The sequence below is a fragment of the Monodon monoceros genome, unplaced genomic scaffold, assembly GCF_005190385.1.
Source record: "Monodon monoceros isolate NGI ecotype Baffin Bay Population unplaced genomic scaffold, NGI_Narwhal_1 Super_Scaffold_4, whole genome shotgun sequence".
NCBI classification, from domain to species: domain Eukaryota; kingdom Metazoa; phylum Chordata; class Mammalia; order Artiodactyla; family Monodontidae; genus Monodon; species Monodon monoceros.
The window spans coordinates 77433474-77453305 of record NW_021703781.1 but is presented as its reverse complement, the minus strand read 5'-3'; the positions used below and the strand labels follow the sequence as shown (position 1 = coordinate 77453305).

General features: G+C 45.6%; 1 protein-coding gene across 9 annotated transcripts in view; it reads right to left on the bottom strand.

Annotated features, from left to right (window-relative positions):
- Window positions 1–19832, bottom strand: part of DOCK1 (dedicator of cytokinesis 1) — a 528766-nt gene that overhangs the window by 31242 nt on the left and 477692 nt on the right. For all 9 annotated transcript variants that reach the window (XM_029245561.1, XM_029245563.1, XM_029245558.1 and 6 more), the window contains 6 exons: window positions 18678–18767; window positions 17705–17809; window positions 8023–8164; window positions 7810–7888; window positions 5965–6049; window positions 2850–2936 (listed from right to left, as the gene is read on the bottom strand). In XM_029245561.1, the coding sequence (XP_029101394.1) occupies window positions 2850–2936; window positions 5965–6049; window positions 7810–7888; window positions 8023–8164; window positions 17705–17809; window positions 18678–18767 (588 nt within the window). The remainder of the gene's footprint in view (window positions 1–2849; window positions 2937–5964; window positions 6050–7809; window positions 7889–8022; window positions 8165–17704; window positions 17810–18677; window positions 18768–19832) is intronic.

Below are 19832 nucleotides of genomic sequence, written 5' to 3'. Positions count from 1 at the left end.
GGACGGAATGGCATCGGGCCAGCTGCCGCGGCCCCTGTCCTGCCAGGGCCTCTGCTGATGCCTCTGGCTCCTCGCCAGAGGACACACACTCCGAGTGGGGCAGGCTTCCTACTCTCCACGCACTTTTCTTCCCAGTGGCTTCTTGGAGCAAAGGTCCCTCATCACCCAGCCGAGAGAAGCCGGGCATTTTAGGATCTTTATGTGTTTCCATAGACCTGTCCCCACATGCAAGCTCCAAAGGCACAACGCAAGGTCACCTAGTCCTGGGGAATGTGTGCGCGCATGCACGTGTGTATGCGTGTGTGTGCGCGCACGCGTGCGTATGCACACGTCCGGTCATCCCAGGGAAACACAGCCCTGAGTGGCACTTGAGCACAGTCTACGTGCCTCACAAAGCAGCCTTTGAACTATGGCCTTGTTCGTTGCTTGTCTTAAGGAATTTTGAGCAATCTCTCCCTGTCCCTGAGGCAGGAGGTCTGGGCGCTGTGTCCCTGGACTTGCTTGGTTAGGGAAGCGGGGGAGGGGTCCTGCCGTGGTTTCCACAGGAGGCCACACGCCCTCCTATAGGAAGGAAGAGCTCCCCCTGCCCGGTGGTCACCACTTCAGCTGGACCTCACGGGCCTCCCTTGCAAACCCGTCACTGGTCAGCAGGACCCTCAGAGCAGGAGGCAGGGCGAGCCAGCATGGGCCCACCTCGCCACTGCTCCTGCAGCTCTGCCCACACCCAGTGCCCTTCTTCCTCTGGGGGCCCCTGCAGGGCCTGGCGAGGCCCCGCCCCGCAATCCTCTCTGGCTCAGCCCGCAGGTGCCAGGAGGATGCGTCCGCGTTTAAAACAATAACACCACCTTCCCACCAGGCCTGGCTCTAACAGACCCTAGGCTGGGCCCCGGAGCCACGTCCAAGGGTGACCACAACACATGATAACCTGATCCTTCCCTTCCCCAAGGGAAGTGGGACGGGTCCCCACCTGTGCCGGGGACCCTAGGGTGTCTTTAGCAAATGGCAAAGCAGAGCAGCCTGTTTTCTCCTTCTACAGCCCCTGGGGATTGTCTGAGAGGTAGAGAGATGGGGGTTGGAGGTGCAGAGATGTTGAGAGAATGGAGAGACCCTAGAACGACACCCTCAGTCGTCACTGGCGAGAACCTGCCGGAGAGGTGACCTGATGGAGAGGAGGTAACATTCAAAGAGGTGGCCGACCGTGTGCTGGCCGCTGAGGGTGCCCCCTGGTTGCAAGTGCACCCCAAACAACACGTACCCTAGGGCCTTTGTTTTCACCCCATACCTGGCTTTATCAGACCCTGGAATGCACCACCCCAGACACATAACTTTGCCAAATGGACTCTCCAGGGCAGAATTCCATTTTGACTGATGGCTAACTCCCTGTCGCTGATCCCGTTTGCCGCAAGAAAGAGCAGTGTCCTAGCTTTATCAAACCAAGAGGGTCAGCTGCTGGTCTGTTCCAGCGATGGCGGGGCCAGGGGTGTGGGCAGCAGGATTATTACAGTCCTGCCATCCTGGGATTATTCAGCCTCCAGCTTTCTTCGTTCATTAAAAAGGGCAAGCATAGCCCGTGGCAGAGCCACATCCTTACAGAAAATCAGGGCTCAGCCTTCGCCACCTCGAGCTGTTCAGCACCATCCTCACACATCCGGGCTGGCTCACGGAGTCCCCGATTACAAACGGCTTATGGGAAGAGGCTCACAGGAGGATAGGAGTGGTGCCTGTTTAGGGAAGGGTCTCCTGTCCTGTGGTCTCCCGCATGTACATCACCAGCTCCGAATGGTGCCAGTGAAGGCTTGCATTTCTGCCACCTGCCACGTCTCCTGAGCCTTCCAGAGGTCAGGGCCTGCCTGGGTGCTAGAGGGGGACAGAGTGGGGTCTCTGGGGACACAGGAAGTAGAGGCGCCCTCCGGGAGTGGAGAGGGGGGCCCAGAGCCCTAGGGCTTCAGAGCAGGAGGAGGGGGCGCTGGAGATGGGGATGGGATGCAGCTGACCACACGCATGCTCAGGGACAGGTCAATTGAGCTTAGAGGTCAGGGAGAGGTCAGCCAGAGCTCAACTGGTGTGGACGAGGGTCAGGAGTGGAAACAAGGCTGGGAAGATAGGCGCCAGCCACGTCCTAGGGCAGAAGCAGGAGTTTCCAAGGGGACTCACGGTAAACTGAACAGTGGGTACCACCCCTCTGGTTAAGATCCTGCCAGGTGAAAACCAAAGGCATTGAGACACATGACAAAGCACACGTATTCCAATCAGACCTTGTTATACTGGCAATTGTCACGCTGCTGCTGCTATACATTCAGTAAGAACCTTCTGCCCAACTCTGGTTCCTGTGACTGGAACTGTCCGATAGCTCATCACCGAGGCAAAGTTTAGCTAATGAGATGCGGGTCATTATTTCTTTAAAAAGTGTGGGTGAGGGGTATATTCTCAAGCTATTTTTACTTGAAAACGAGCAAGTACTATTAATCAAGTTGTTTGTCATGTAAATGGCAATAAAACCATCAGGAAGAAAGATCTTCAAAAACGTATGTAAATTGGAATTTGTCAAACTTTTCATTTCGGTAACAGAAAGAACTGTCAAAACAGCACAGTGAAGACTAGATTTAAATATTTTGTAAAAAGAAATGAAATCTTAGCTCTGGTTTCTTTCTACGCTAGAGGAGGTTGTGATTACACGGCATTTCCACCGCAGTATTTGTGGACGGGGAGAGTGATTCTGGGTTAAGCCTGATGTGGGGTCTGAAGCACGCCTGCCGGCCACGGTGACCAGATGACACGCCCGGGGAAGAGGCCGTGTCAGACCGTAGAAGAGGGGGTGATGGGCAGTTCCTCCTGTGGGGTGTGCTTACCATGAAAACAGATTTGACCTCAAACCACCTTAAAATGCCAGGCAATTTATACGCAGTTGTGTATATGGTCCTTTCGATCCACATATTCTGCAAAGGGAACACACACAGGACACTTGTTAGGAGAAGGATGTTGCAGGTAGATGACAGCTTCTGTCCTCATGGGGATTTGCAAGGGTCTGGGAGGCAAGGTCACCAGCCGCCCAGGGAACACCTCACAGGCCATGCTCTGCTGAACCGCCAGACTGTTACACAGGACACCGTGGCCCCCTGTTCCCTGGCCAATGGTGCCCGTTTCCCTGGCATTTGGCCAAGAAAATACAATAGAAGGGGAGAATTATATACATCCACACGAGGGAGGTTCCCTCTGAGCAGACAGATTTTTGGAAAGGCTCCAACGAGCTTTACGTTAGCCTTACTTAGTGTTCAAAAGAAACTTGAAGATGCAAATCCTTGAGGAAGACTGGGCTTCATAAAAGTGACCTCTCAACATTCTAATAAAATCAGTCAGTATTTTAATGACGAATTTTTTTCTTTTTTTGGCGTAACATATATATTTACATCAGAAAATGAAGACATGGAAATAGAAGGCAGAAAAATCACTCAGTACCTAAAGATGACAACCTAACCTTTTACTATCTGGGGTTCAAGGCTTCCTATTAAGCATTAACAAGTGTGTATATGTGTATTTTCAATGAAAATGTATTCTTCCGAAAATGGTATATTACATACTGCGGGAAGTTGTTTAAAGCCAGGAAATGTAACTCCAGCCCTCTTTAATGGCCGCACAGAACTCCGCTGCAGGGGTGAACCGTAACCCTTTCCTCCCACCTCCTACGGCGAGGTGTCCAGCTGGTAGCAGCCTTTGCCTGGTACACCTCCCAGTAACAGAGAATCACTGAGCAGTCTGAGTCTGTCCATAGTGATCCAGATATAAAAAGATGGCGTAACGGATTGTCAACATTTCCAGAAAACTGGCTGGCATGTAGAAAGCATTTTCTCCAAACCTCAGATTCCAGGCTGGGAGAGGGGAAGGACGTGGCCGAGGCCCCAGGGACACACCTGCCCCAGGGGCTGCTGGCTCAGGCACCGGCCTGGAACAGCAGGCTGCACTGCTCCCTACCAACCCCAGCATCCCCGGGGGACGGGCCTGCGGGTTCCACGTTGACCCTGTCTCTGGCTCCCTCCTCCTTGCCGGCTCTGGGTTTCAGAACTTCATGCGTGGCCAGGTTTGGAGGCACCAAGCTGCTCTGAGCTCCCGGGCTGGCCTGGCAGGGCAGCTTTCCCAGCACCCAGGCCCTGGGAGCCAGGCTCCCTGCCGCAGGCCCCAGCCTGGCCTCCCATTACCACCAAACCCCCTGCGCTTATCTGAAAGCCTGGGGCTTTGTCAAGCACGTGAAGGACTAAATCCCGTGGCTTCTGAAAGCCTCATCTGTGTGTGAGAACCTAACGGGGCCATTAGGGGATTTCTGGGCCATTTAGAAAGAGCCCAGCCTCTAAGGCTTAGCGCAGCTCCGGAGTTCAGGAGCCATGGTTATTCTTAGCTCTGCCTCGAATGGCTGCGCAACTGTCGGCAATTTGCTCGACCTCCTTGTGTCTCTTCCTACACCGTGTAAGAACGTACATCGCCGCGAGACGTGAGAGGCCTGAGGGAAATTCAAGAACCGCCCATACATCCTGCAGCCAGGGTGCTACAGAAATGACAGAGTTATTGCTGTGATGACCAGAACAGAGACGGCTCAGAAAGCCCAGCCCTGGTGTGGGTGTCTTAGGTGGGGCCTTGCCTCTCTCACCATTGCAGACGGTGCCACAGTGAAACGAGTCACCAAACAGGTTCAGGATGCCCCACTAACCAAGAAATAGGGTTTTGGTTTTGAAAGAGCCAGTGATGAAACTGGGGACAGCCTTAGAATTTCCCAACTCCAAGATCCTAGTTGACACACAGGAAACTGGGCTCGGGAAGGGAAGGGAAGGGCCTTTCAGGGGCTGTGACTGGAGACTCACAGGCATCACCGTGGGGATCAAAAGATTACAGGAAACAGGGCTTCAAAGGGAGGGTGGGTGGAAGGCAACTTTGCTGAAAGTGCTCTGAGCTTCCCTTTGGGTCAGCAGCATGGTGCTAATTCAACTTTGACCCCCTGCACCCCCAGATACCTGCAGACAAGGTCCCCGCCAGGGGTCCTTGGGGCTAACGCCACCTTGAGATATGGGCCTATCTAGGGATTTCCAGAGGAGGTTTTTCAGGGCAGGAGGAGAGAGAAACGTTAACATTAAAAATAAATAAATAAATAAAACTATGCTTTCAACATACAGTTTTGAGGGCATTAGCCCCCTGTGGCCCCCTTCGCCTCGTAAAGCAATAAAGCTATTCTTTTCTACTTCAAAAAAATAAATTAATTAAAAAATAAAAACGCTATGCTTTATTTCATGCCTTTGCAAAATGGAATCCATTAAAGCAGTTGTATGTACAGGTTTTAAAAGGTTGCAAGAATCCGTGTTAACGTTTCTATGACTCTAATGCAGGGTCTTCAACAAGATGTTTAGCAATGTGTGGAAACACGTGATTCGTTGTCACAACCGGGGAGGCTCTAGCTGGCACCTAGTGGGTAGAGGTCCGGGATGCTTCTCAACATCCAGGAGGCCTGTTATTCAGCTGTGCCTGCGGGGACCCTGTTCCGGCGTATTGTGCCACAGTGAAGTTCAGGTGTGGGCACTGGGTAGTGAGCCCAGCTCACCTCCTGACTGCTTGTCCCCTGCAGAGAGCCATGTAAGCACTCGGCACCTCCGAGAGCTTATTTATAACTGAGACACCAGCACCTGCTCCAGGACCCAGGGCACAGAGGAAGACTCAGATACACGCAGGAGGGAAGCAAGTGTGCTCCGAGCACGGAAACGCTCCAAAGCACTAGTTACCTTCTTACAGTATCCCAAGCACCTTAGTGATACTATCTGTGAAATGGTCGTCATTTCACTAAATTTGAATGGGTAATATGCTAGGATCTCTGCACATAACACACAAAGGCATTCAATCCTGCACTGTGGGAGCCTTCGAGAACACACTTTTCCATGCACAGTTTTGTTAGTCATGGCATGAGTTTGGGGGTGGTTTTTTTTTTACCGCAAATTCGTTGTCTGGGTTTTTCTCTCCCTTGCGGATCGGACGAGAATATTCAAATCGCTGGACCTCGTTTACTCTGTAAAAACTGTACAGAGATAGAGAAATCATTAGACATTTAACCAGAAAAGCAGCCGATTTGCTTTTAGACACAGGATCCGGTCTCCCTATAGGTCAGTGCATCCCTTAAAACATCTCCAGCCTTGACCTGGAGCGACAGCTGGGCTTTCTTTCCCCGCCAGCCTCAGAAGAGAGACGTTGGCAGGTGGAAAAATTACCTTGAATTTTTGCCTCTTCTCTGTCCCTGACAATGCTCAAGGGAGAAGAGATGCTGAGTAAGAGTGAAACCAGCAAAAACAGAAAAGGTGAAGCAAAGGAGAGGGGGAAAAGGCCTTCATTCTCCATTTATGCGTTTATTATTTAAAATTTGAATTCATAGTTCAACAATTAATTAAATAATTTAATCTAATAAGTTATTAAAAATGTAAAAGTATGTCTTATTTTTTAAAAGGTCTTGTATACTTTAATTGCAGATCTACAAAAGGCAGACTTGGCAACCACCAAGGGTGGCATACATAAGATGGAGACTGTACCTTCTTCCCCTGGGGAGGGGGTGGGTTTCACGCACATCCCAGAGGCAGGCTGGGAGGCTCACTTACCCCCCTGCGCTGAAACGCAGGTGGGCACCCCACATCAAAGGGAAATATCTGAGCATACACTAGAGTTCACCAGTGTTTAATGCCTCTCTGAGAAAAAAATGTTGCAAAACTTAAAGCCTAAGCCTTATGAAAGCGATCATCCGTCAGTAAACCAGTCCTGGTTTATTTCCCATGTTTGCTGATGAAAGGTTAAAGAAATGGTAGTGAATTTTGTAGAAGAACCCAATCCACCAAACTTCAGGATATAAAATAAGCAGATCCTGAGCATTATTAGGCCATCAAAGAGGTTAATTGTTTTTCACCAGTACATGGATCAAATAGAAAATTCTTCATATCTAAGAGACATCTAGTGTAGGTGTTTCTACACCACTGCTAAGTCAGGGGCAATTCAATGTAGATGCAGAAAATCTCACTCAAATTTGGACAGTTGGCCTGTGAGTTTTAAAATCCACCTCCAGGGGCTTCCCTGGTGGCGCAGTGGTTGAGAGTCCACCTGCCGATGCAGGGGACACGGGTTCGTGACCCGGTCTGGGAAGATCCCACATGCCGTGGAGCGGCTGGACCCGTGAGCCATGGCCGCTGAGCCTGCGCGTCTGGAGCCTGTGCTCCGCAACGGGAGAGGCCGCAACAGTGAGAGGCCCGCGTACTGCAAAAAAAAAAAAAAAAAAAAAAAAAAAAATTCTACCTCCAAATCCCATATTATGTAATCACCCTGTTGTACAGGTGAAGGCTTCTTCTCATCCCCCAACTGGTTCTGCATCACGAGCACATGTCTGAATCCCTATTCCTGGCTTCTGGGATCCAAATGCTCAGGCCACACCACAGGCACACAGACAGATCTGTGGGGTGTGGGGCAGGGCCTGAGCCCTGGAGAAAAGGTCTACAGGGGGTCTCTCACCTGGTGGCTCAAATGGAGCCCAGAGTACCCCTTTCTCCCCCTGACTTTCCCTGTCTCCCAATCACGGGTATAAGGAACAGCCTTGCACCCTCCCGGCCACACGTGTTCACATCTTCCTTCCCCCTTCTTTGATGCTGAACATGACTAATTTCCCTTGCTTTTTGAAGTAAACAGAAAGAGCATCTGAAAAGTTAATCAAAGGCTGACATCCACCCTCTGAGACGTGAAATTATGAAGAAGCGATCTGTGTACGCCTCTCACCACCCTCATGTTGGGTAAGGAAAATGTTACCTTACAATCTGCTCTGACACGGGCCTGTGAAACTTAGGGGGCAAATCGAGTTTGGGCTTTACTGTGAAGCACTGAATATCTGAAGGTCAAGGGGGTTAAGGGTCATAAGGCAGCATGGTCATTAGCCAGGAGCAAGGTCCCACGTACACCCAACCATCCAAACAAACGACATCGCCATCATTTTATATCCGACATGGCTGTCTGAAAGGATACATTGGCCAGCAGAGTTTTTAATATCGTCGCCTGGTGGAGATGTTGTCTTCATTTTCTCAGCATTTGGAAACTGAGTTAATAGCCGAGCTTCAAAATCTTCCCGGCGTTCATACTCCTTCCCACGGTAAATGAAAACTTTCCCCTGGAAACAATGACATTCATTAAATAACACCCCAGGGGAAGGGCCAGGAAAAGTTCACACATAAAAGCATTGGTCTTCAAGATGGGCTTGACAGTTTTTTTTTAAATGTCACTGAATTGAAGAACAGCTTGTTATTGTGGTGATCTTACTAATCAAGAACACAGGAACAGAAGCCAGGCAAGTTAATACTGTTTAAGAAGCACTAAAGATGATGTTACTGAAAGTACATTTCAGTCTTAACAGTAGCAATCAATTTATAAAACCATGAGAAACCAAGTGAGTGACTGAAGCCCACACACTAGTGGGCACGAAATGGTCAGACAGGGTAAAGGCACCAAGGCAAGTGGAGGAGAATGGTGTCCATATCATCTCCCCCCGCACCCCAGGTAGGCCCTAATTAAGTAGTTTCCATCCTACCAGAAAGAATTCAAGGGAGAGATAGCCTCATCCACCAGAGGGCAGACAGCAGAAGCAAGAAGAACTACCATCCTGCAGCCTGTGGAACAAAAACCACATTCACAGAAAGATAGACAAGATGAAAAGGCAGAGGGCTATGTACCAGATGAAGGAACAAGATAAAACCCCAGAAAAACAACTAAACGAAGTGGAGATAGGCAACCTTCCAGAAAAAGAATTCAGAATAATGATAGTGAAGATGATCCAGGACCTGGGAAAAAGAATGGAGGCAAAGATTGAGAAGATGCAAGAACTGTTTAACAAAGACCTAGAAGAATTACAAACGAGATGAACAATACAATAACTGAAATGAAAAATACACGAGAAGGAATCAATAGCAGAATAACTGAGGCAGAAGAACGGATAAGTGACCTGGAAGACACAATGGTGGAATTCACTGCTGCGGAACAGAATAAAGAAAAAAGAATGAAAAGAAATAAAGACACCTTAAGAGACCTCTGGGACAACATTAAACACAACAACATTCACATCATAGGGGTCCCAGAAGGAGAAGAGAGAGAGAAAGGACCCAAGAAAATATCTGAAGAGATGATAGTTGAAAACTTCCCTAACACGGGAAAGGAAATAGCCACCCAAGTCCAGGAAGCGCAGAGAGTCCCATACAGGATAAACCCAAGGAGAAACATGCCAAGACACACAGTAATCAAATTGGCAAAAATTAAAGAAAAAGAAAAATTATTGAAAGCAGCAAGGGAAAAATGACAAATAACATACAAGGGAACTCCCAAAAGGTTAACAGCTGATTTCTCAGCAGAAACTCTACAAGCCAGAAGGGAATGGCATGATATACTTAAAGTGATGAAAGGGAAGAACCCACAACCAATATTACTCTACCTGGCAAGGATCTCCTTCAGATTCGATGGAGAAATCGAAAGCTTTACAGACAAGCAAAAGCTAAGAGAATTCAGCACCACTAAACCAGCTCTACAACAAATGCTAAAGGAACTTCTCTAAGTGGGAAACACGAGAAGAACCTACAAAAACAAACCCAAAACAATTAAGAAAATGGTAACAGGAACATACATATTGATAATTACCTTAAACGTGAATGGATTAAATGCTCCAACCAAAAGACACAGGCTTGCTGAATGGATACAAAAACAAGACCCATATATACGCTGTCTACAAGAGACCCAATTCAGACCTAGGGATATATACAGGCTGAAAGTGAGGGGATGGAAAAAGATATTCCATGCAAATGGAAATAAAAAGAAAGCTGGAGTATTAATACTCATATCAGATAAGATAGACTTTAAAATAAAGAATGTTACAAGAGACAAGGAAGGACACTATGTAATGATCAAGGCATCAATCCAAGAAGAAGATACAACAATTATATATGCACCCAACACAGTAGCACCTCAATACATAAGGCAACTGCTAGCAGCTCTAAAAGAGGAAATCGACAGTAACACAATAATAGGGGGGACTTTAACACCCCACTTACACCAATGGACAGATAATCCAAACAGAAAATTAATAAGGAAACACAAACTTTAAATGACACAACAGACCAGATAGATTTAATTGATATTTATAGGACATTCCATCCAAAAACAGCAGACTACACTTTCTTCTCAAGTGCGCATGGAACATTCTCCAGGATAGATCACATCTTGGGTCACAAATCAAGCCTCAGTAAATTTAAGAAAATTGAAATCATATCAAGCATCTTTTCTGACCACAACGCTATGAGATTAGAAATCAATTACAGGGGAAAAAACGTAAAAAACACAAACACATGGAGGCTAAACAATACGTTACTAAATAACCAAGAGATCACTGAAAAAATCAAAGAGGAAATCAAAAAATACCTAGAGACAAATGACAATGAAAACACGACTATCCAAAACCTATGGGATGGCGCAAAAGCATTTCTAATAGGGAAGTTTATAGCTATACAAGTCTACCTCAGGAAACAAGAAAAACCTCAAATAACAATCTAACCTTACACCTAAAGGAACTAGAGAAAGAAGGACAAACAAAACCCAAAGTTAGCAAAACAAATATCGTATATTAATGCACGTATGTGGAACCTAGAAAAATGGTACAGATGAACCGGTATGCAGGGCAGAAGGAAATAAATCATCAAGATCAGCACAGAAATAAATGAAATAGAAACAAAGAAAACAGTAGCAAAGATCAATAAAACAAAAAGCTGGTTCTTTGAGAAGATAAACAAAATTGATAAACGATTAGTCAGACTCAAGAAAAAGAGGGAGAGGACTCAAATCAGTAAAATTTAGAAATGGAAATGGAGAAGTTACAACAGACACCACAGAAATACAAAGCATCCTAAGAGACTACTACAAGCAACTCTAGGTCAATAAAATGGACAACCTGGAAGAAATGGACAAATTCTTAGAAAGGTATTACCTTCCAAGACTGAACCAGGAAGAAATAGAAAATATGAACAGACCAATCACAAGTCATGAATTGGAAACTGTGATTAAAAACCTTCCAACAAACAAAAGTCCAGGACCAGATGGCTTTACAGGTAAATTCTATCAAACATTTAGAGAAGAACTAACACCCATCCTTCTCAAACTCTTCCAAAATATTGCAGAGAAAACTCCCAAACTCATTCTATGAGGCCACCATCACCCTAACACCAAAACCAGACAAAGATACCACAAAAAAAGAAAATTACAGACCAATATCACTGATGAATATAGATGCAAAAATCCTCAACAAAACGCTAGCAAACAGAATCCAACAACACATTAAAAGGATCATACACCATGATCAAATGGGATTTATCCCAGGGATGCAACGTTTCTTCAATATACACAATCAATCATTGTGATACACCATATTAACAAACTGAAGAATAAAAACCATATGATCAGGTCAATAGATGCAGAAAAAGCTTTTGACAAAATTCAGCACCCATTTATGATAAAAACTCTCCAGAAAGTGGGCATAGAGAGAACCTACCTCAACATAATAAAGGCCATATACGACAAACCCACAGCAAACATCATTCTCAATGCTGAAAAACTGAAAGCATTTCCTCTAAGATCAGGAATAAGACAAGGATGTCCACTCTCACCACTATTATTCAACATAGTTTTGGAAGTCCTAGCCACAGCAATCAGAGAAGAAAAAGAAATAAAAGGAATCCAAATAGGAAAAGAAGAAGTAAAACTGTCACTGTTTGCAGACGACATGATACTATACATAGAGAATCCTAAAGATGCCACCAGAAAACTACTAGAGCTTATCAATGAATTTGGTAAAGTTGCAGGATACAAAATTGATGCATAGAAATCTCTTGCATTCCTATACACTAATGATGAAAAATCTGAAAGAAAAATTAAGGAAACACTCCCATTTACCACTGCAACAAAAAGAAGAAAATACCTAGGAATAAACCTACCTAGGGAGACTAAAGACCTGTATGCAAAAAATGATAAGACACTGATGAAAGAAATTAAAGATGATACCAACAGATGGAGAGATATACCATGTTCTTGGATTGGAAGTATCAATATTGTGAAAATGACTATACTACCCAAAGCGATCTACAGATACAATGCAACCCCTATCAAATGACCAATGGCATTTTTTACAGAACTAGAACAAAAAATCTTAAAATTTGTATGCAGACACAAAAGACCCAGAATAGTCAAGGCAGTCTTGAGCGAAAAAAGTGGAGCTGGAGGAATCAGACTCCCTGACTTCAGACTATACTACAAAGCTACAGTAATTAAGACAGTATGGTACTGGCACAAAAACAGAAATATAGATCAATGGAACAAGATAGAAAGCCCAGAGATAAACCCACACACCTATGGTCAACTAATCTATGACAAAGGAGGGAAGGATATACAATGGAGAAAAGACAGTCTCTTCAATAAGTGGTGCTGGGAAAACTGGACAGCTACATGTAAAAGAATGAAATTAGAACACTCCCTAACAGCATACACAAAAATAAACTGAAAATGAATTAGAGACCTAAATGCAAGACCGGGCACTATAAAACTCTTAGAGGAAAACATAGGAAGAACACTCTGACATATATCACAGCAAGACCTTTTTTGATCGGGCTTCCCTGGTGGTGCAGTGGTTGAGAGTCTGCCTGCCGATGCAGGGGACATGGGTTCGTGCCCCGGTCCAGGAAGATCCCACATGCCGCAGAGCGGCTGGGCCCGTGAGCCACGGCCGCTGAGCCTGCGCATCCGGAGCCTGTGCTCCACAACGGGAGAGGTCACAACAGTGAGAGGCCCGTGTATTGCAAAGAAAAGAAAAGAAAAGAAAAGAAAAAAAGACCTTTTTTGATCCACCTCCTAGAGTAATGGATATAAAAACAAAAATAAACAAATGACACCTAAGGAAACTTCAATGCTTTTGCACAGCAAAGGAAACCATAAACAAGACCAAAAGACAACCCTCATAATGGGAGAAAATATCTGCAAATGAATCAACAGACAAAGGATTAATCTCCAAAATATATAAGCAGCTCAATATTAGAAAAACAAACAACCCAATCCAAAAATGGGCAGAAGACCTAAATAGACATTTCTCCAAAGAAGACGTACAGATGGCCAAGAGGCACATGAAAAGCTGCTCAGCATCACTAATTATTAGAGAAATGCAAATCAAAACTACAATGAGGTATCACCTCACACCAGTTAGAATGGGCATCATCAGAAAATCTACAAACAACAAATGCTGGAGAGGGTGTGGAGAAAAGCGAACCCTCTTGCAGTGTTGGTGGGAACGTAAATTGATACAGCCACTATGGAGAACAGTATGGAGGCTCCTTAAAAAACTAAAAATAGAACTGCCATACAACCCAGCAATCCCACTACTGGGCATATACCCAGAGAAAACCATAATTCAAAAAGACACATGCACCCCAATGTTCATTGCAGCACTATTTACAATAGGCAGGTCATGGAAGCAACCTAAATGCCCATCAACAGACGAATGGATAAAGAAGATGTGTACATATATACAATGGAATATTACTCAGCCATAAAAAGGAACGAAATTGGGTCATTTTTAGAGACGTGGATGGCTCCAGAGACTGTCATACAGAGTGAAGTAAGCCAGAAAGAGTAAAACAAATATCGTATATTAATGCATGTATGTGGAACCTAGAAAAATGGTACAGATGAACCGGTATGCAGGGCAGAAAGTGAGACACAGATGTAGAGAACAAACGTATGGACACCAAGGGGGGATAGTGGCGGGGGTGGTGGTGGTGGGATGAATAGGGAGATGGGGATTGACATATATACACTAATATGTATAAAATGGATAACTAATAAGAACCTGCTGTATAAAAAAATAAAATTAAAATTAAAAAAAAAAAAAGAATTCAAGAGAGCCTGAGATTAAGGTGGGGCCTCAGAGCCTGAGCACGACTTTCCAAGCTGGCTCCTATGGGTCACAGCCAAGAGATGAGCAGAACCAGAGGGAAGAGGGTCCAGACCAAAGCAGAGGCACCCAAGGCTCTGGGCCTCCCCTGGTGCTGAGAGGGTGGAGGTGGTGGCTGGACTCCCCTCCTGGAACGTTTGCAGTTGTCGTGTGCACAACGAGCCATCAACGGATGACAGGGTAGAGCATGCAGAGTGTTCCTCCTAAAGGCTGGAGTCTGTCCCTCTCAAATGCCACTTCTGTCACCTCCACAAAGTCTGGAGAGTGCACCTGGGGGTTGTTTTGGGTGGCTGGGCTGGGCGACCTCGAGGGAGCATGATACGTAGGTAAGCATTCCTCTCTACTCAGGCTGTCTCACTGAGACCTGTCTCGTGACTCTGTAAATATGTGTGTCAGGAACGTTCTGATTCCAAGACGGCACTGGTCTCCATACCTTCAGAGATTCAACAAGTGTGTTCTGAGTGGCAACTGAATCACAGAAAGGTGTCAGTGGGTAGTGTGGTTCTGCAGCTGGTTCTTGAAGCCCTCCACCTCCCCCCACCCATCTTCTTGCCCCATCTCAGGGCTGTCTCAACATCAATGAAAACTGCCACAAGGTTTTCCTTGTTGCGATGAGCAGAACCCACAGAACCCGAGAAACAGGAGGCTGGGGGCTCGTGCTTCTCCTCCTTGGACTTGGTTGCTGTTTCATCAGGAACCCTGGGCAAGAGGGTCCAGGCCAGCCGGTCATGAGTTAGGGGCAGCCCTGTTATCTGCCCTGACCCTGGACGGATGCCAGAGTGCAAGAGGGGGAGAGGGGGGGAGAAAGGGGAAGAGAAGATACACAAACAGATGCATCCTAGAGCCTCAGCTCAAAGCCAAATTAAAATCTGTCTAATTAATGAATTTTCACAAAATCAGAGCCCCTGTGGCATTCCATTTATCCCCTTCCCTAGTCCAAAGTTATTCTGAGTTCTTGTAAATCACTAAAGAAGGAAGAATTTAAAATGTTTTTTTCACTTTGTGCTTAGGTATGTCTTAAAGTACCCATTACAGGAGAAAAATGTGCTCTTTCTTTAAAAAAACAATCTGAAGCAGAAACCAAAGTACTATGTAGTCTTAATTAGAAATACAAATATAAATACACAGTACGGGCACCTGCAGGGCTATAAAAAGCCAAACATTTCAGAAATTCAGGGTGATTTAATGTATAACAGGCTACTGCGAAACTAGCATGCATTTATTATGCTCTACCCTAGAAGGAAGACATAATACTAAAAATGTATATAAAGGCTTTAATAGAAAAACACTAGTGAGTTATAGATGAACACACTAATAACATTTTCTAGAAATGTCAATTACTTTGCATTTTGAAGTGGTCCTTTCAAGCCTGAAAACAGGAGGGAAACGTACAAGTAGTCAAAGATATTTATTCCTTGTAAGAATCATAAATATTCATACAAATGCAAAAAAGCCCAATGCGATCAATGCTTAAAGCAAAACAAAGCAGAGGGGGCAGCGAGTCAGTTCTCAGAGGCTGTGCTCCCAGCACTGAATGAAGTACACAAACATCCCACCCACTTTCTTGTAACTGCTAATGTCATTGTCAGATGGAGCCCCGACAGGTAATCTGTAAAGCGTAATGAATGTATTGCTATAGCCCCACAGAATTATTCGGGGGTGGGGGTCAAGTCAGTTCCATATTAATCAAGCCCGTTAAACTCGTTATTCGTACTCTGCATTTTGTCCTTGTGATGGGCAGGTGACCCAGCACGGTCCCTGGAGCACGGATCTCATGTGACCTCCCAGGACAACCCTGGCATCAGTTGGCTTGGGGGCTGCAAAATGCTCACCCCGCCCTGCTGCCAGCTCAGGACACCAGGACAGAGCCGTAGAGGCCTTAAATTACAGCACCAGCCAAGGAGGGCCACACATACACTCTACACCCAGCACAGCACAGGTCAGCTGTGATTTAGGGCCTGTCCCTCCCTCTCAGTCTTTCTTAGAGACACACACACACGGAGGCATATGTACAGATTCACCTACATTAATTAAAGCCTTGAGCAACAGTAGGTGACTTCAACTCCAGGCTCATTATCCCCTTTGGATTGGTTTTTTACTTAAAGTTAATTTCAAAATCCTCCCTAACCACTATCTTAGATGCCACAGCTGCACGATGAAGGTGTCGGTGTTAAGGAGAGACTGACCAGCAGTGACAGGGACAGGCCAGATGCCCCAGGCACCCAGCCAGGACCCTGCGTGAGCGTATCAACTAACAGGTCACACCTTCTGGAGCTGGTCAGCCCTGCGAGGGCCACTTGCTGAAGTTCCTATACAGAATGACAGGTCCTCACCAAGTTAAGTCCTCCCTGCTGGTGCCAGCGTGAAGGGACGTCTTATACTATCAGGGCCTCCTGTGGGATCAGAAACACCAGGGCCAAAGGAACACACCTCTGGGGCTACAGAAATCTCCCAACTGGATCTAACTGCCCCAGACAGGTGCGTCCTAGGCAGAGAGCTCCTGCTTCTCTAAAACCAGAAGGATCACGCATGGTCTCCCAGGATAAGAGAAAACCAGGTGACATTAAAAAAAAAGGTCATAAGAAATGACAGGAAATCACGGTCAATAGCATCCAAGAATGCGTTTTTGAGAAACTTTTAACAATTCTACTAGTAGGCTAGGCAGCATTCATTTACACAATTTCTGGCCTCACGATCATTGGGTGACTTGGCTGGTGATCACAGTATTTCTTCCATCATGTGTCAAAGAGCACATGCCTGTCTCAGAAATGGAGTATGATTCTGAGTTTCCAGCACTGGGAATCCATTTCCAGTTTCTCATATAATTAAAAATACTCATGTTCATCGCAGTGTTATTCATAATAGGCAAAACAGCCCAAAGTCTATCAAAGGATGGATGGATAAACAAAATGTGGTACATCAGTACGATGGAATATTACTCTTCCATAAAAAGGAATGAAGTTCTGATACACGCTACCACATGGATAAGCCTTGCAGACATGATGCTCAGGGAAGTGAGCCAGACAGAAAAGGACAAGTTTTGTATTATTCCACTTAAATGAGGTCCCTAGAACAGGCAAATTCTGAGACAGAAAGTAAAAGCGTGGTTGCCAGGGTCTGGGGAGGAGGGGAGAAGGGGGAATTATTGTTTAATGGGGTAAGAGTTCTAGTTCGGGAAGATGAAAAAGATCAGGAGATGGATGGTGGGAATAGTTGCACAACAAACTGAACAGACTTAATGCCATTGAATGATACACCTAAAGAGGGTAAATTTTATGTTTTGCATGTATATCTTACAGAATTTTTTTTTTCTTCTTGGCCAGGCCACGTGGCTTGTGGGATCCTAGCTCCCTGACTAGGGATTGAACCTGGGCCCCTGGCAGTGAAAGTGCGGAGTCCTCACCACTGGACCACCAGGGAAATCCCCCAACCATAATTTTAAAAATATAGATAAATCGCTGAACAGGAGTTCTATTTGGGAAAAATGAGATGGAAAGTTTACATGCAATCAAAAAATACGATCAGCCCCTCTCTGGCACCCTAAGTCAAGCACAGAGCTGTTAAAATAACACAAAGAGTCGGACTTCGGATGTAAAGTCCAAATTCTTCCTCGGAAAGGGAAGAAGCTCACTGCCCAGGGAGCAATCCTGACCCAATCAAAACAGAATCCAAAGTTACCCGAAGGAACGTGGGGAATCCTTGTCCGTAGTAACCGACGGCAAAATAGTCAGGCTTGGGTCTTATCACCTTGACGATGTTTTCATAAAATTGAGCCTGTTTTTTCTGAAAGGAAGAAAGGAAATGCATTTCAGGTTTGAATGGAGTAGTTGAACATCCATGCATCTGGATTCTTCCAGCTTTGGCAGTTCTAGTGGGTGAGACGGGGAGAAGGCGGGGGAGCGGTGCTGATGCAGGCATTGAATTTAATCTCACCACGAAGCTGACAGTACTCCTCACTCATCCTCCAACATTCAGCAGGGGAATTTGACCAAAAAGCCAAATTCAGCAACCAGTTGTGATTTATAGGTGTTTTAATAACCAAAGAGGTGCCAGAGAGATGGTTTTTCTTCTGATTAAATGTCTGATCTTTAGGATTTTTAAAAAAAAAGGTATCAGTCAGATAATGGGATACATTTCAAGAGAATTTAAGAGGGCAGAATTCTCTTCCACATTCATGATACACATCACAACATCATAAGTCGATCTGCTGAATACAAAAATGATACAGCAGAGAAAGCAGTAGTTAGAAACCGATAGCTTCTGTGGCAGGAGAAAGGTCTGGGCTAGCCTCCATCCGTCCCCCTCTTGTGGACAGGCTCACAGTTTTAAACGAGTGGAGACTCCTGGAGACCTCTGGGCCATCAAGACCAACGTACACCTAGACTCAGCAGTTGTTCACATATAAATCGTTCAGAGGCGTCTTAGAGTTTGGTTACAAAAGCTCACTGGGGAAAAGAAGTGAATACTCGTGGGCCAGAAAAAGCTCACTGGGGAATAAAAAGTGAATACTCGTGGGCCAGAATCAACCAGCAAACAAATCAAGTGTCCTCCTGGACAAAATGAAGGAGAATCCCAACGTTCAAAGGAAAAGAAAAATTCCAGGAGAACAAGCTGAGATTGCCTGTTCATTTAAAGAGAAAAAAAGACCTACCAGCAATTCGCTAAGTTGTTCATAATCAAATATCTCGTTTTCATACTGTTCAGCCAGTTCCTTGCCCAGGGCGATGGCCTCTTCCCACATCTGTGAGGGAAAAGAAAGCAACAAGGGAAAGAGAAACTCAAACCTGAATCCTGTGGTCAAAGAGTAATATGCCGCAACACAACTGTTCATGATGAAACAAGCTGGAAATACACTCGCTTAATCTGAAAGCACTGGAAAAATACAGATATTTTCTAGAGGCTCATGGCCTTTGGCTCGGGCATCAGTTGACCGAACTGGTCAGCTACTGGCTCATCAATCATGCTGGCCACTGCCCCCGGTCGGAGCAGTCGGCCGGCCAGTCCTGCCTCGCCTGCTGCTGGCCGCTGACGTCCATCTGTCGGAGCAGCCGTGGAGCTCAGAAAGGAAACCACAGGGCGAGGCTGAGAGGAGCGTTTGCGTAGAAATCACAGGCCTGAATTTGCTACTTTCCCAAATCATCCCATTTAATAAGCTCTATGTGTCAGTGGTCAGAAAGACAAGGATCTATTTCAAATCTAAATTAAGGCTTGCAAGAAGTTCATGTTATGTTTGCAGATACCGTCAGGATGTAAAATCTGCCATCGTTTCGAAAGGGAGAATTTTTTATGGTAATGGTTTAAAAGTGGGTTTCCCAATCAGGTAACATTTATTAAAATGCTGATAAACTTTTGACACATGTGGATTAATTTATTGATACATGTGGTAGGTCTGAATTTCCCTTGTTTTCCTTGGGAAAAATAAAATACAGTGGTTTACTTGAAAAGAACATGGAAAATATGGAGGAACTATCTCCTCCAGAAAGCTTTCCTGGGTGCCACCCACCCTCCTCCTCTGTGCTCCTACAAGACCCAGGATTCCCCTACTAAAAAAACTTTGGGTAATGTACTGAAAGTGGAATGCTCCTTTGTCATTCCTCCTCAGGGACTATAAGCCCCTTGAGGGCAGGGCCTGAGCATTATCAAAACCTCTGGACCATATGGAGCCCAGGACCTGCTCAACAATGTTTCTCAAACAGAAATGAAGGTTATTCACTTAGAATCAGGAAAGTGTCACACCACCCCACATACTGGGTCCCCAGACATGAATCGCTCACTTCTCCACTGGAACCATCCCCACAAAGTGGTA